This window comes from Cariama cristata, unplaced genomic scaffold (genome assembly GCF_000690535.1).
Source record: "Cariama cristata isolate BGI_N322 unplaced genomic scaffold, ASM69053v1 scaffold21500, whole genome shotgun sequence".
NCBI classification, from domain to species: domain Eukaryota; kingdom Metazoa; phylum Chordata; class Aves; order Cariamiformes; family Cariamidae; genus Cariama; species Cariama cristata.
Window position 1 is genome coordinate 2,209 of NW_009593222.1, and position 16,851 is coordinate 19,059.

The 16,851-nt window shown below is 41.9% G+C and overlaps 1 protein-coding gene across 1 annotated transcript; it reads left to right on the top strand.

The window, feature by feature from the left end:
* The first annotated feature begins 1,298 nt into the window (after positions 1-1,298).
* On the top strand, positions 1,299-16,661 carry MFI2 (antigen p97 (melanoma associated) identified by monoclonal antibodies 133.2 and 96.5). The gene is given in 12 exon segments (XM_009709630.1): positions 1,299-1,344; positions 3,881-4,035; positions 7,741-7,840; positions 9,312-9,494; positions 9,822-9,978; positions 10,858-10,925; positions 11,679-11,866; positions 12,050-12,230; positions 13,136-13,287; positions 13,697-13,793; positions 14,647-14,841; positions 16,477-16,661. Coding segments are annotated over 12 exon segments (1,707 nt in total).
* The last annotated feature ends 190 nt before the right edge of the window (positions 16,662-16,851 follow it).

The window sequence follows — 16,851 nt, forward strand, 5'->3', positions numbered from 1 at the left end:
GAAGGACTCCAGTGGTGCCGTGTTGTGCCTTAGCACTTTAGACAACAAAGGGACGACTAATTCCAGGTGGTCTAGGCTGCCAAGAGTCAAGAGTTCAGCCATAAGGTTTTGTTTAAGAGGAGTATCTGGAGGGGTCATTATTTTTTTTAAGTTCTAAACTTGAAATAGCAGTTAATTGACAACTGCTGTTGTCTTACAGGTGCTAGTAGGTGTTACAGCTAGCAGCCTGGCCAAATTGCAGTCAAGTAGCTAAGTAACTAACTCCTGAAAGCGTCCGTGCAACATTACTGGATGTATAGACTGTCTGAAGGATGCATACAGTTGTCATTCATGCGTGTTTTTGGTAGAAGACAGTAAAGACGTGTGCATGGATATTCATGGTGGTGCACAGCTGTTCTTTTTCTGGTAGCTGGGTGCTGAGCTGAGAAATGGCAGTCAGCAGAGCAAAGCAGGGTTAAATGGCTTTTATCTAAACAAAGTGTTGCAGGCAGCTGCAGTTCATTGACTAATGAGAAATGAAGAAAAGGGCAGCACAAATGACTTGCTCTGTGAAAGCTACTCTAAAAGCCACAGCAGCTTTTAACAGAGCTATTGTCAGCAGAGTTTTTACTTTCTGGGAGAGAGAGGCCTTCCTGAGCCTTCTCTAAAACCTTAAGAAAAAAATAAAACTATTTCAGCTATTTCATAGCACTTGCTATTAAATTTCAGGATCTGTTCACTTAGCATGCACTGTACCACCTGTAGAGTGTACAGGCTTCACTATTGTAAAAGCCTGGGTTTCTTGTTATGGCTTTATGAAATTCATGACAATGCTGAGAATGTGGCAAAAAAAAAAATTGACTATCAGCTCTGTCAGATAAAGTGCTTAGCTTGAATCTGCTTTCGCTTCCTGAGCCCCAACACATAGGGAGTACGTGGAACTCATACTGAAAGTGAGGATTTCTTTACACAGCCCTGCCTTACCCCATGAGTCAGTGTGTAGCTGTTTCTCTAAGTCTATAGGTGGTGCTAAAGCTGTTACAACCTCATTGGTGTCTCAGATATTTTGCAATTTCCTAGTCTGAATTTTTTTGGCAAGTGTAGAGGCAGTGTGAAGAAAGGTAGGCTTTTTTTTCCCTCCCATAGTCATGAGGTGATGTGTGCTAAGGTAAGCAAGATAAAGTGTTGAACAAAGTACACCTGCAATTGAACGCTGCTGATTTTCACCAAAGAGCAGGCTGGGGAGAGCACACTTGCAGAAGCCTTGATCTCTGGGGGTTCTGAAGGCTGGAAAAAGCAGAAATCCCAAAAATTTCACCATGAGGAGCTCCAGAAATGTCTTGTATCTTCTCTTCTTTCATGCTGGTAAGTGCCCTCAATACTTCTGCTGTGGCATGGTGCCTTCGGGGTTGACTTCTCTGTGATGTGAGAGAGCAGAGGGGAACTAGAACCATTTCAGAACCAACCTCATGTGGCCAGAAAGAGAAATAGAAAGAAAGAATAGAAAAAATAGAAAAGTAGTAAAAAACCTGCATTGAACACCATGTATGTGCCTTGACTCATTGGTGTCAAATGTTGTATTTTCCTGAGCACTGAATCTACTTGGTTCAGCGGTGTCTGTTTCTCACAAGTGTGAACAGTTCTGTGACACTTGTTTTGTAAAAATAGAAGTAATTGCCTGATTTCACTTATGCTCTGTGCAACATGTTGGCTTTCTCCTGTCACTCCCAAATTCTAATGGTAAATGCTCTTAATTTCACTGGAGGTGTAGATGCTGTTTCTGAACCACTCTCTAGTTCTTCAAAAAGAAATTACCCTAGTTTATCTTTTTTTTTACATTGTTTCTATTGAAAGCCCTTGATAGTGTATTAATAGCTGTATTAATAGCCATTTGATAAGATGTTACACAACATAGTACTGTTACTTGCAGCAAAGGACTTAACTGGATGTTTGCCGGTGATGAAGTTATATGTGTGTTTAGGACCTTGAGTGTATTTCAAATGGAAGTTGCCAGCTCCTGCCATTTCATGCTTTATGTATATCTACAGATATACAGAAGGGCCAAAATTGTGAATAAACTTGGGTTCAGAGACTGACCTGCTGTTTTAAGATGTTCTTGGTTGGCAATAGGAAGAGAGGCTAACTACAGACCTTGTCTGTGCTCAAGCCCACTTTAAATGGCTTAACTTGTAAGGAAGGAAACAGGGAATTGCCCAGAATCTGGCTTTCCTGTAACAACAAAGTTCAGCCGTTTGGAAAGGTTCAAATTAATTACATCTCTTAAATGAGTGAGGGGAAAAAAGCAACAGATTAATGCTGTTTCACTAGTTTGGCTGAAATATGGAGCCAAATGAGCTTTGTTTCAGGTGTATGAAGAAATCATTAGCCGTATACAACTCATGCATTATCTGCTCTGTGTTTATATCTAAAACCAGAATGCTGAGGCTGAAGAATGGTGCTTAGTCCATGTATACTGAGATGCTGAGACCTCAATTTAATTTCTATTTGCTTGGGTTTAGGAGAAGAAAAACCCAAACCCCTGTATCAATGAAAACTTAGGTTCTTCCTTGTGCCCCTAGAAGTTAATGGTGAAAATTTCACCCAGGTAGATGAAGCAGATGTTAAGTTTCTGTGAGGTTCCTTTTTACCATGACGCTGTTGTGCCTTTCCTCTCACCATCTTGGTTCTCAGAATATCTGCAACTCAGAGGTGGGTAGTTGTTTCTCCCTCTACTAGCACATGCTGCCATGAAAACTTCCTGTAAGCTTTCCAAGTCTGACTTAATGTTTGTTGACAGCGGTAGAGTTGGCTCCGAGTTGCAAGTGGAACAGCAAGCCAAATCCTCTGTTTCAGTATTGGGTCCAAAACAAGCTTTATAGCATCAACGGTCTTGTTTAGTCTGCAGCCACGAAGTCAGAAAATGTGCATGGCTACTGTTGAGCACTAGTGGAGTAATTTTAACTTGCAAGGTTAGATGTGGTATCTCAACTGCATGACAATGGTGGGGAGGTAGAGGGCCAGTTAAGAGTTAGAAAACCACATGACAAATAACTTAGAGCAGACTCCAACTTAAAAATCAAAATTGTAGAAAAGCAATGGAACGTGGTGCCTCCTGCTTACAGAAATGATTGGTGCTTCTTTATCAACAGAAACCATACTTGCATATGCATTTTATGTACAGCTGCACTGTTGGTGCATGGTGACATGTCCTTACAAAAGTCTGCTGAAAGACGCCTTTCTTTGCTGATTAATGGAATCTCCACTACTAAGCTTGAGTCTTTTCATTCATGGAACCCCCTCCCCTTTTCGTGACTGTGGAAATGGCCTCTTATGCAAGAGTGTTTTGAAGGGACAAGTTTGCTTTTCTGGTTTTCATAATAAGCATAGTGGCAAGGCTCTTGAGCACCTAAGATTGCTTTTTTTTATTCAGACCAAAAAGGACTGGGGCAGGACTCCAGGTACTAACTGGCAATGCCTGAGACAGAGTTGTCTTTGGACAGCCTCTTTGGTTTTGTAGTGTATCATTTTAAATAATCATTTTAAACACTTTTGACTCAAGAAAAGATGATGTATTCTGCAAAGTTTTAAGAATAGTCTGGATGCCCTGACCTGTTCCATGGTGCTCATATTTCCTATGTCAGAAACCAATGCCATTGGCTTTCAGTATCTGAGTCTGAGCCTATCCTGTTTCCAGTCCAAAAAACTTCAGTATTCATGTTGATCTCAATGAAAGTAGGAACCATCTTTAAAGACTTACTGTTGAAAGAGCTCTGATTTCTTTTTGTTTTGGGAGGAGGAATGGAATGAAAGGCTAGCTCTTTGGGAACCTTCAAATGCTAAGCTCTGTTACAATGGCACCGATATGTTTTGTAATATTTTTCTCTTGGTGTTGTGTTTGTAGCTTTCAGCCTGGAACGTATCCGTTGGTGCACTGTCTCTGAGCAAGAACTTTCCAAGTGTAATGACATGAGTAAGGCCTTTGGTGGGGCTGGCATCCTTCCCCCTCTGGAGTGTACAGAGGGGGGATCAGCTGCTAACTGTACACAGATGATCAAGGTGAGTTGTGAGTGACAGCAGTGTTGTTGATTTAATTTCCTCATGTGCCTAATAATAATCCAGTGGTAATGTACACAGCTCTGTGGTGAGTGTCTGATGATCCAGGCAGCTGATCATATTCTTCCTGGCATTCATGTCTCTGAACAATGAAAACATATATTTTTTAAAACAGACATAAAGGTATACATAGGAATCTGAATGTCAAAATGTCTCTGTCTTGTCTGTTTGGCTAGTCACATAAGGCCGGTCGTTAGGAACACAGCAGAGGTCTTAAATATTTCCTTCCACATGCTAATCTTTGATTCGGGAGTTGTGTCAGATTTATTTAGCAGATACTTAAGAAGGGATGGAGCTGGAAGATGCAGACAGTAGTTAAAGCTGCACTGCTAAGCATATAAGTAGATTGTATTTCGATAAACTCTGGATCAAACTCCCATTTCAGAGTCCCATCATGGAAATTGCTGTGTATACAGATGAGATGAGTGTAAAGCTAAATCAAATCTCCCAGCACTGGAGTACAAGAGAGACAATGCAGCAAACAGGGTGAGCAAAGGGCACGTAAACCCAGCTGTATTAATTCAGCTGCCCAGAGGGTGCTCAGTTTCCAAAAGGAGCATGGCTCTGGGGAAGGTTTTAAAGACTCTAAATATGTGGCTTTGCAAAATTATGTGTGGAAAATAATTCCCCTCTTAGGAGGAGGTGGGAGGCAACGAGTGGATATTGGAGGACATGTGATGGCAGGTAATTATGGTTGTCTTCAATGGCAGAGTGTGGGGGAAGCATAGGATGGCTGGCTATGTTAATAATATTCTTTGTGTACCCTGTGTAGGCATGTCCAAAAATCAGGGCTTTGTGGAGGAGATGCAGCCTGTCACGGACAAGAGGTTCAGAGCTAGGAAATGAGGCCCAGCAGAGTAGTTTGAAGGGAGATGAGGCAGGTGCTTGTGTGGCCAGAAAAAAAGTAACAAATTTCAGAAATTGGTATCTTGTAATTTTTTGTCAACAGAAGCAGAAGGGTTGTCCGACTCCTAAAACTACCTCATTGCCTCTTGATAAATACTGTTTCTGAGTGAGGGAATCAAGACTATATTGAAAAGAATGTTAGAAGCAGATACAGATACATCAGGATTAGACAGGAAATACTTCCTAAAGTCAGATCTTCCTAAAACCACCTGGCTGATTGCTGCGTTCCACAGAGGGACATGTTATACTCTGCAAAGCAGGTTATTAAAAGTGCCGAGTGTCTGCTTCTAAATAGAGTGCACACAGAATTGCATTTGTAAGCCATTGCAAGCAGCAGGCACCTACCTAAAATCTTGGTTTCCTATAAAACTTGATTATCTGAACTCAGAAACCTGCAGGCAGATAGCATGAGTAAGTAGCTTTCTGATAAAATGAATCTTCACTGTAAGGCTTCAGACAAGGCTTTGTCCTTGCAACCTCTTTTTCTCTTGTGCTAATAATCTACTAAATGTTTATGCTGGCCTACTCTGTGTAGAACTGCGTGGAACCCCTGAGTCTGCATCTGCACTGAACTCTGCTCTTTGAGGCCAGAAAGGGAGTGGGATGCAATGGCTGAAGAGGCAGAGATATGCTGTTTTATAACACTGCATAGCTTGGACTTAGTCCTATGAATGTGTTAGCACATGGATAAAGTAAAAAACCTTTTTCTTTGAAGGTGTTTAAAAGTTGAGAAATGTCTAAATATTAAACCAGGGAACCTGACAATATTTGATGTGACTAGAGCTATTCTTCAGCAGGTCTTTAAACACTTCTGTAAGTAATTCTCAAACATCAGTAACACACAGAAATGAAGTCCCTAGCAGAGTATTACGATTGCACATATACTTATCAAAAAATTATATGTGGAATAATCCTGTGCTTTTGCTAAATGTATTGGCAAATGCTTGCTAAAAAAAAAATAAATACCCACACTCGTTGATACGCCACCTCAGCAGTGGTTGTATGCATTTAAAGGAGAGGTCTGTAGCCTCTAAACTACTTCATGTTAGATACAACAATAGGCATTTTTCTGTCTTGTTCTGTTATTTATACACTGTTATTTATACACAAGCTACTGATAGGAGGCTCTTCTGCTAAACAGATCTCAAAGGCTCAGCTTTCTAATCAGAAAAGTGCCATCTCACATGGAAATATGTCCACGTAATACAGTCCTTGTCTTCTGTGGCCAGCCGTTCCCTGTCCACCACCACTTCTAGACGCTTATTTTGTTCTCCCTGAGAGTAAGATCCTTTTAACTCCCACCTCCTCTTCTTCCTCCCACTCTCAGGTGTCCCTTCTAAACAACATGCCTTAGTTGATTCCTAAACTGTCATCCTATGCTGACTTTCACCAGTGGAATGTCAGATTTGGTTATTCCAGAAAGATTGTGTCTGTTCTTTAAGATACAAATATCTCCCAACCCCAACTCCTCTCCAGGTTCCTTTTGAGCTTTGTTCAGCTCTTGTTCATGAGAAGCATCTCTCAGGATATCTATTGTTTCAGCTAATTAATGAATATCATCTTTTTTCTTCCTTAAGCCAAATAAGTAAAATATTCCAAATTACATGGCAACTTCAAATCTGATTTAGGTGTCAACATCAATGTATTACTTGTGCTCTCACATGATCCCTTAAAAAATTTTCAGGCTTCTTATGTGGCTCAGCCTGTGGGAAATTGCTGTGGTATACTAGGCAGCATAGTCCTAGCCCTACCCTAACCAGTGCTCAGGAAACTGCCAAGGGATGGGTAAACTAAATTACCCTCTCCAGTGTCGAACCAGAGGTTAAGCAAACTGATAAGAAACTTGGAATTAGCTTAGAAATGCAAAATGTCAAGCTGCTAATTATTTTCAAAGCTGTATCTTGTCTCTCTGTCAGATGCCCTCTCCTGGTTTCCACTAGGTTCATTACACAGTGAGAACCAGGTGCAGCTGATTGGAGGTGTGTATAGCAGTTCTCTCGTCCTTGCTGCTGTGGAAGATCCTGTCCCCTGCTGTCCAGAGCAATCCTGCATCTGTAGCAGGATTCCAGCCAGCTTGGTGTTATGCTCAACTGAAAAGATACAGTATTGTTGGACACCTTCCCAGCAGCGGGTGCCCCAGATTTGTATTCCCCCACTTTGGAGAGTCTTTTTAGGTGCTTTTCTCCTTCTCTGATATGTACCGCCATCTGCTCCCCCTTTCCCAAAAAGTGTGGCTGGCTGCTGAGGTACAGGCCAGCATGCTTTAAGATTGCTTTTGAGTACACTTTGGCATTCAGATGTTGCAGCCCCAGAAGACATTACTTCAAACTATCTGTGTTAAGACCTCAAAAATATATTTACTTCATTTAAATCTTCAAGCTTTGGGGCACCAGCTATAAAGACGAATGAAACCTAAAATTGATGGGTCTTAAGATTAATCACAGAGTTGCACGATCCGTTTCTAAGATTCCTTTGGACTATGAAAACTAGTGAGGCTATTGTGGTCCAGGGCTGATTTCTGCATTATTTCTGAAGGAAGACGGTTTTGAAGTTCTAAAATCCCTCTTGGTGATTGTTCTTCAGAAATTTGAGTGCTCTTAAAAGAACTTTTTGGAGAAAAGAAAACTCACAAATGCAGATTAAGTGGCCTCTTCTCTTAAATTCATGGGTACTCTGCCTCTGGCTGTTGAGAAATACTGGTAATTAAGCTTCAACATGTGTTCTGCCCTTGTGTCTGCACAGGATGATTTGGCAGATGCAGTGATACTGGATGGCCGTTTGATTTACCAGGCTGGAAAGCAGCATGGTCTGAAACCTGTGGTTGGGGAAGTATACAATCAAGGTAAACTCTGACTAAATAAATTTTAGATTACTTAATACAAGCTTTTTGTTACTCATTTTTACTGTTTCCATTTTATTTTGGGGTCTTCCTCTTGAAGACACTAAACAGTAGGTGTAATGGTCAGGTTCCCTTTGGGATGTTCCTGCCCATAACAGAATGTGTGTGGGAAACAGGAGACACAGGGCTGTGGCAGACTCTTGTGAAGCAGTTAGGTCAGAATAGCTGTTCCTGTAGTAGGTTTGTGGGGTTGTTTTTTGGTTTTTGGGTTTGTGTGTGTGTGTTTGTTTTTTACTATCTCACTGCTTAATGTCTTCTCTGTTCCATACTTTGCAGATAAATTAATGAATTGCAAAGCACAAATTGTTATTAGATTTATCTCTGAGTCCCATAAATTAGAATAATTAGGTTTTATTTTAATAGTGTATGTGATTACCTGCTAGAAGAAAGGAAGTGATAGATTCTGCTCCTTTTCTGGGTGTCCTTAAGCTTTGAGTTCCTTTCAGGACAGAGACAATAATTGCATGGTGACTTGTCATCCTGACCAAGGGCTCAGTATCAACATATTTGTGTAGTTCACAGCTGGAAGATGTCCCCCATAACTTTCAGAGCCCCAGGGGAAGGAACAGCTCTGGAAGCAGTCTGCAGGCAGTGGTGTCCCACCACTCTGTTGTGAGATGGAGCTGGATGTGGTTTGCAGCTGCATCTTAGTATGGTCTGGCCAAGGCATCCTCAGAAGTACTCGTTGGGCTCAGTGCACAGGGACTTGGATCACCTGCAGCAGCCCCCCCGCCCCACTGTTAACCACATCATGACCCTGGTGATGGTCATGCACAGACATGCACTGTACTTCCGTTTCTCAAACCCAAGTGGGCCTCATGATCCAGAGGCTGACTATCTCCATTAGTCAGGTTATGAGCTCAGATCAGAGAAAACTGAATGAAATTTAATGATTTCTGATCTAAATAAAGTCAGATTGAATGACCTTATGGTCACTTCAGACTCTGAACTCTTGACTTGATGAGTTATATCAAACTAGAACAAAGAGAATTAAATCAGCTGTGGTGCTCTAGTGACATCAGCTTGCTATGCTGTGTCAAAATTAAGATCAAATTAGTAGACAACTGGGGAATAATTTTTTTTTTTACTATGAATTATATTTGTTTCAATTCAATCCAAATATATTTAGAATCATGGAAAATTTCTTCTTGGAGGTATCTCTGGATGTCTTTCATCCCACCTCTCTTTCAAAGCAGGGTGATTTTCAAAGTTAGAGCAGATTGCCTGTGGCCTTTAACTAAGACATTTCACACTGAAAAGATAATGGAGGACGTTCATTCACAGTCAGCAGGTTCTCACCAAGGATGTGAACAATGCGACTTGCCTGTGGGTAGGGGAGCCACGAATCAGTGAATCTCGCTGTAATGCTGCTGAGAGACTACTGTGCTTGCTTCTCTTTCTTCCTACGCTGCAGAGATTGGAACTTCCTATTATGCTGTGGCTGTGGCAAGGAAAAGCTCCAACATCACCATCGAGAGCTTGAAGGGTGTCAGTTCATGTCACACAGGCATCAACAGAACAGCAGGCTGGGATGTGCCAGTGGGTTATCTAATTGACAGTGGGCGCCTGGCGGCAATGGGATGTGACCTTTCAAAAGGTAAGAGTTACGGGGCAAAGATCTGTTTTTCAGCAGTGCGTTGCTGTATGCTCTTGGAACCCTCTGTGTGGACAGAAGTGTGTGGTTCTAGCTGCTGTTTTCTTCCTTGGCTTTGGTGCTCCTTGTAAAGTGGAATAGACCTAACGTAAGTCTGATGAAGACGACAGGTTTGGGTTTTTTTTTAAACTTGGAAACAGTCTTTTAAGAACAAAGTGACTTATCCCTTCTAAATGTTTTTAGAGATGTACTGTGTAGATGTGTTAAAATGAGATTGTGGGATCTTGTTTATTCATTGCTAAAAATTTCTCGTTTTAATTTCACATTTAGCTGTAAGTGACTATTTCAATGCAAGCTGTGTTCCTGGAGCAAATGGTGTAAACTATCCCAAGTCCCTCTGTCAGCTCTGCAAAGGGGATTTGTCTGGGCAGAACAAATGTGAACGAAATTCCCAAGAGCGATACTATGACTACAGTGGGGCTTTCAGGTAAAAATCATGGCTCTGTCAATTTTTTTACCACTATGCTCTATCCATAGCCATCATGTCCAGGCCACACTGACAGGAAACTGAAGCCACAGATCTTCCAGTTGGTCTTGTTAGAAAATCTGCTGTTGTGTTAGGACAACCATGCTTTAAACCTAGAGACTGAACAAAAGTAATTCTAAACCCACTACTTATTTAATACCACTACTTGGTATTAAAACCAAATGGATATTTAGCAGTTACAGTAGTATGGTCAGGGAGATCCCATTACTGTTTGGTTTTTCCAGCAGATGTTGACACAAGTCTGAACGTTTGTTTCAGCAGGCTGAATCTTTCCCAGTAAAACCTGATGACCCTTGGAGTCTGAGAGCTGAACTGCCACCCTACTCGGCTATTTCAGTAATCCCACCTCAGTTGCACTGAATTATTGAGGTGCTCTGCTGTCTGTTTTTGCACACAAATCTTTCCCTTGTTTTCCTTCCTTCTGCCTGTGTGCTGTGTTGCAGCTCCCAGACCCTGAGTAATAGCCTTAACCAAGCAAGGGCAGAATTTGCTCGCATGAAACACTTGCTTCTGTCCGTGTATTCCCCAAAGGATTGTGTGACTGCCTTAGAGAACTCTCCTGGACAGAGAAGGTCATGGTGTTTGTCCCAGGCAGCACTGAACATGTTGTCCGTGTTCACCAGCTGACAGTGATAGTTTACTTCATGCTGTAACAGCCAGTAGTCTCTGCCGTAGGCAAAACTCTCAGCACAAGGAAATAGGTCAGTGTCTGTGGCTGATGGAACGTAGCATACAACCTCTGGCTGTCAGCCGGTAGCGTCCAGTGCATGGGAGCTGTGCTTTGTAACGCATTTTTGTGGTTGGATTTATATTTATTAGGTGTTTGGCTGAAGGTGCTGGAGAAGTCGCTTTTGTGAAGCACAGCACAGTGCCTGAAAACACGGATGGTAAGTAATCCAGAAGCTTGTTGAATAGCAGCTGCAAGGTCTGAAGTACAGTATCTGTAATCACAGTATAATGTCAAATGTTTGATTTATTTTGAATTGAGGAATCAGAAAAAAATGCTCTAATAGCAAAAACAGATGTACCCACAGATGTATGCAGCAGGAGACAGAGGAGTCCATGTGATTTTTATTTTTTTTTTTAAAAGGCGTGATAGTTTCAGTAAAGGTTAGAGGTGGAACCTTAAGCTTCTTGTGGAAAGATAGCTTAAACTGCACTAAACTCTTAGTTTTATACAGACCCATGCTGTTACATTGCTCCTGCCTACCCAGGGATTTCAGCAGAGACTAGCAGGAAGATAACAAGATGTGGCCTGCCCTATCTAGCACTTTGTGAAATCTACCTTGAGCATAACGTTACTTTAATATCATGGGCTTGTACGAGCATCATGTACAGGGAAAGGCAAAAAATGTTGCATGTGATCCTAGACTTAAGGATGCTCTTGATGCTGCTGCAGACCCCAGTATGTCTCAATGCAGTCTCACAAATGTTAAGCTGTTTATTGTGTTATCAGAGATACAAGAGTTCAGGACAACATAGATGCATGGGTTATATTGTGCAGTCATGAGTAGTTCAAAGATGCTCAGGAGACGTGTGTTCTGCTCCACATGTGCATGTGATGCTTAGAGCAGACATGGAGCCAGAAGCATCAGCCCTGCCCAGTGTTTGTTCCACAAGCATGTTCTGTCTGATTTCAGGAAGAAGTCTGTCTTCATGGGCCCAGCGGCTTCGCTCCCAGGACTTCCAGCTTCTGTGCCGCGATGGCAGCACAGCTGATGTGACAGAGTGGAGAACCTGCCACCTGGCCCGAATCCCAGCTCGTGCCGTGGTTGTGCGGCCTGACACAGATGGGACAGTTGTCTTCCAGCTCCTGAACCAGGGACAAGTAGGACACCATTTTTTCATCAGTGCGTTGCATTTTAGAGGGGCTCTCCCACCCATCTAGCTGAATTGAAGACAGAATATCTGGGCACCTCCAGCTCTGTGGGGTCTGAAGACGTGTGGGATGTCACACATTCCAGGTAGAGGGATGTGTGACAGGTGCTTTTTTCTTTCTTTAACATTACAGCAAAGATTTAATGGGGTAGGCACCAAGTTTCAGATGTTTGACTCCACAGCCTATGGTGCCCAGAATCTTCTCTTCAGAGACTCCACCACAGAGCTCATTGCAATCACAGCTCAGAATTACCAGGCGTGGCTGGGTGATGAGTATCTTCATGCCATGCAAGCTCTGAGCTGCGACCCCAACAGTAAGTTATCTTTAGATTCCTATTCATAACCAAGAACAAAGATAGCTGGTAACAGAGACCATCTTTATTCTGCTTTATCTTCTTCTGACTCTTGGAGGGTTATGGCAAGATGCCAGTCTAATCTTTGAGCATGGAGAAAGGTCGCTTTTTGACCTAGAAACAGTTACCACATTGCAGAATGCTTTCCTGTGCAAATTGGCCCACTTTGTGTTATAAGATGCAGGCATTTTCTACCCTTTTTGGCGTATGAGAGACATTAATCTGCTAACAAGGGGAAATAGTAAACTGTTGCTGTGGAAATCTAGTAGTCTATAAAGAATGGATGAATGGGTTCCTAGCAGAGAATTTCCTTCAGAAGCTGAAGAATCCCTCAGTTGCTGTTTAATAGTTATGGTCTGTTCTACTATCGGAAGAATGTAGAAATTACTTGATGTGCATTCCGGCAAAGTCTGAATCACAGGTTGTAAGAATCCGTGCCTTAAGAAACGTAATAATCGCAGCAACTGAGCCTCCCAGACATGCTCTGTGCTGTGGCAAACCCCCTCGCTTCCTGGATTTGTCTCTTCCAGGCGTTGCTCTGTGACTGTCAGGTATGAGGAAGCCTGTGTTCAGAGTGGTTTTTTGCTGCACTCAACTAACATGGCTGCACTTGGTGCTTAGCTGTCATAGGAGTTCTTGTTCCTTTGCTATGGATAGGTTTGCAGTGTGGACATACACTTAATCTGGAGAGCTCTGTGGTTCCTAATCAGCTGTAAGTCTGAGCTGGGGGGAGAGAGAGAGAGAAACACAGAAGTAAACGTTTTTAATAACACGTATGGTACATATGTGACAGTGGGCAGTGTGTATCCCTCCTTGTCTGTTACAAAGACAGTGAACTGTAGTATTTGCATTCCAATCTTGTGCAGCGTTGCCAGAAAGCCTGAACTGGTGTGTTGTATCCACTGAGGAGATCTGGAAATGTGGTGAAATGGCCATTGCCTTTAAGGAAAAGAATTTGAAACCAGCAATTCAGTGTATTTCCGCCAAGACAAAGGAACAGTGCATGGACCTGATCCAGGTAGGCTGCTACAATCCTTGTGCAATAAACCAAATTAACACAAACTGCTCTCCACTGGGTAGGTAGGATCAGAGATACGCACACTTACGTAAGCAGTAGAAATACTGGATTTCAAGGAGGTGATCTGTAGCTCATGTGATATGGATGGGCCTGAACCCTGATGATCTTCAGTTGTGATGAGGGCATTGTTGCCCATCTGTCTCAAGCCTGTTGTGTGAAATCTCCTGTCCCCATCTCACTGATGATGCTTTATGCAGGTTTTGGGGGTTTTCTTTAGCAGTGTGTTGCTCTTTTGCTGTCAGACTTGCCCTTTGAGATGCAAACAGGTGTGATGCCAAAGGTGCCATCATTGTAGGAGGGAAGATATCTCCTGTTTTTTTCACAAAAATCCTAAATTTTTATTTTTCAGAAAAAGGAAAGCGATGCTGTAGTTCTGGATGGAGCTGATATTTACACAGCTGGGAAGACATATGGCCTTGTACCAGCTGCTGGAGAAAGCTACTCTGGTAAGAAGGTCAGGAAACATAAATATAGACCTAAAATAAGGTTGTTTGAAAACAGCTCTGAAAGCACAGCGTCTGTTCCCTAGCCCTGCTGGGAGAGCTGTTTTCAAAGGAAATGAGAATTACTATCCTCACATCCTGGATAGAGGAAATAAGTATGTGATGGTTCCCACAGTGAGTCTGTGACAACTTTTATCTGTCCTGCTGCAGGACCAGGTTGAATCTTTGGCAGCTTTAAGTCTTGTACCTCTTTATTTGTCTTTTTAATTCTGCAAAAAAATATTTACAATGGAAAAAATTAGTATTCACAAAATCAAAATATTTTTAACAGAAGCAAAAATACAGAAATTGCGCAGTAGATTCTAGTTAGAAACAAATTGCTTCCTGTCAATGTGGCTGCTTCAGATTCACTGATGAAAAGAGGGCTTGTGTCCACTGTGTCACTAAGGTGGAATTTCAATATGCTGCAAAACTCACAGAAACTTTAATACTGGTTTGAGGTTTTCATATAAAAATAACTTCTTAAAGCAATTTTGCTAAGTCACTAATGACCCAAATGTTGTTTTTCAGAGGGATGTATTCAAAAGAGCTGGTGTTAACAAGAACACTTTCATGTTTGTGTCTAGATTATTCAGTTCAAGTGCATAGTAGTACCATTATACTGGTACTATAAGTGAATGCAACATTGTGAAGTAGTAGAAGTGAAGAGTAATTATGTGTACATTCATACTTCCCAACTAGTTGATTGTTGGTACAATTGAAGTTGGTACCAGATAAGTGTAACAGATGTGTAAATGATCATTAAGCAGTGGGAATGCTTAAGGGAAGCTGTAATGTGTTTTGTTTTTTCTGCAAGCTGATGACAACAGCAATGCATACTATGCTGTGGCATTAGTGAAACGAAATCTGTCCAACACATTCACTATCAGTGACCTGAAAGGGAAGAAGTCCTGCCACACAGGATTGGGGAGAAAGGCTGGATGGAATATCCCCATTGGTGTGCTGATTAAGAGGGGCATTATTAAGACCAGAGACTGTAATATTCCTCAAGGTAAGACAACAGCACTACATATCAAAAATAGAGTAACAGTCTACTGATAAACTTTCATTAGGGAAGTAATTTTGATATTTCATAGCTCTGTATTAAGCTTATCTGTTTGTGAAGGGGTGTTGTGTTTTTAATGTAATGATTTGAAATTTTAAGTTTGCCACCCGAGTAGACTAATGGAGGGGTCATACTGAGGATGTTACATCTAACATAAAAGTATTTCTTTCCTTTATCACAAAATCATTGGCTAATTTAGATTGGAAGGGACCTTTGGAGGTCATCTGGTCCAACAAGCTGCTCAAAGCCAGTTCAGTTAGATGGGATTGCCCAGAGCCATGTGCAGGAGGGTTTTGAGTAACTCCTAGGATGGAGATGTCACACAACCTCTCTGGACCTCCGTCCCAGTGTTTCACCATCCTTGGTATAAAGAATTTTTTTCTTGTATCTAATCAGACTTTTACTTCTTTTAACTTCGGTCTGTTGCTTCTCATCCTTTTGCTCTGCATCTCTGAGAAGGATCTGGCTCTGTTGTCTTGAAAAAAAACACTATGTAAATAAAGACAGCAATACAGTGTTAGTTGTCTTTATCTCCAGGCTGACCAAACCCAGCTCTCAGCCTGGTAAGTGCCGAGTCATGTGCTCCAGCCCTCTGAGCATCCTACTCTCCTTCCACTGTATTTACTCTAGAAAGTCAGTGTCTTTCTAACACTGAGAGCTCAAAACTTGGCACAGATGTCAGAGGAGAATCATCACTTCCCCTGACTGCTCCGCTAACACAACCCAGTGTGCCATTAGCCCTCGTTGGCACAAAAGCACACTGCCCACTCTTGGTCAACTTGTTGTCCACCAGGATCCCCAGGATCTTTTTTGTACAGAGCTGGTTTTCAGCCTGCCATTCCCCCCAGCCTTTCATGGTCTTACTCCTTCCTAAAAGCAGGATTGTGCATTCGCCTTTGTTGAACTTTGAGGTTCCTGTCAGCCTGTTTCTCCAGCCTGTCCGGATCCAGCTCAACGGCAGCCCTGGCCTCCAGTGTATCAAACTGCCAAAGTTTATTCCAGTTTTCAGAAATGCATTTGAAGAGTCCCTTGTTTTTTGTATTTAATCAACTTTAAGCTTATATGGTCTTGAAAATCCTGCTTTCACACCTGGCTGTCTTGGCTTCTGCTTGAGGATATAGACCCAAGTCAGATACCAGTAATAGGATAGTCACAGAAACTCACATTGTATATACAGACATATCCTCTCTAGGTGATACTTCCAGCTCTGGGATACCATTGCAGTAAATGATGTATCCCTGTCCTGAATTTTGTTGCATTTCTTTTCAAACTGTGTTTAGTAATGGAGCAATGTAGAACAACAAGCAAAGGACCTATGACCACAGGACTCCAGATTCAAATTTTGCTTGCCTATTTCCTGTCTCCTAGGAAGCTCTTTGGTTTCATTACATAGTCAGCTAAGTAGTGCTTTGAAAATATTTCAAACGTTGTAGTTTGTGAATTCTAGTAAGGCAGCTGTAACTCATGTTTCTAGTGTTCTACTGAAATCTGCATTGTTTAAAACTTTGTGACAGTGTAACTACCTTTCTTGTGAAGACCTCATGTTTTTCACTCATTATATTGGTTTGTCTCTTTCCTCAGCTGTGAGTGAGTTTTTCTCTGCCAGCTGTGTGCCTTCAGCTAATCAGGACAATTACCCATCAAAACTCTGTCAGCTATGTATTGGAGATGATAGTGGCAACAATAAATGCAGTGCAAGTAGCCAAGAACGTTATTACAGCTACAGCGGAGCCTTCAGGTAACTGATAGATATGGTTGTTATTTAGTCTGTCAGCTTGCCAAAATGCAAGGAGGAACTATTTTTCCATCCCAGTCAGCAAAAAGTGGTTATTGTTGCTACAGTGAGATGGCATATGCCGTAAATGAAGTGGCGCATGTGTCCCCAGCTGTTCTCAGCAATACAGGTATGTCATAAGGCATTACACTAGATCAAGTCTATGGGGCCGGATGGGATTC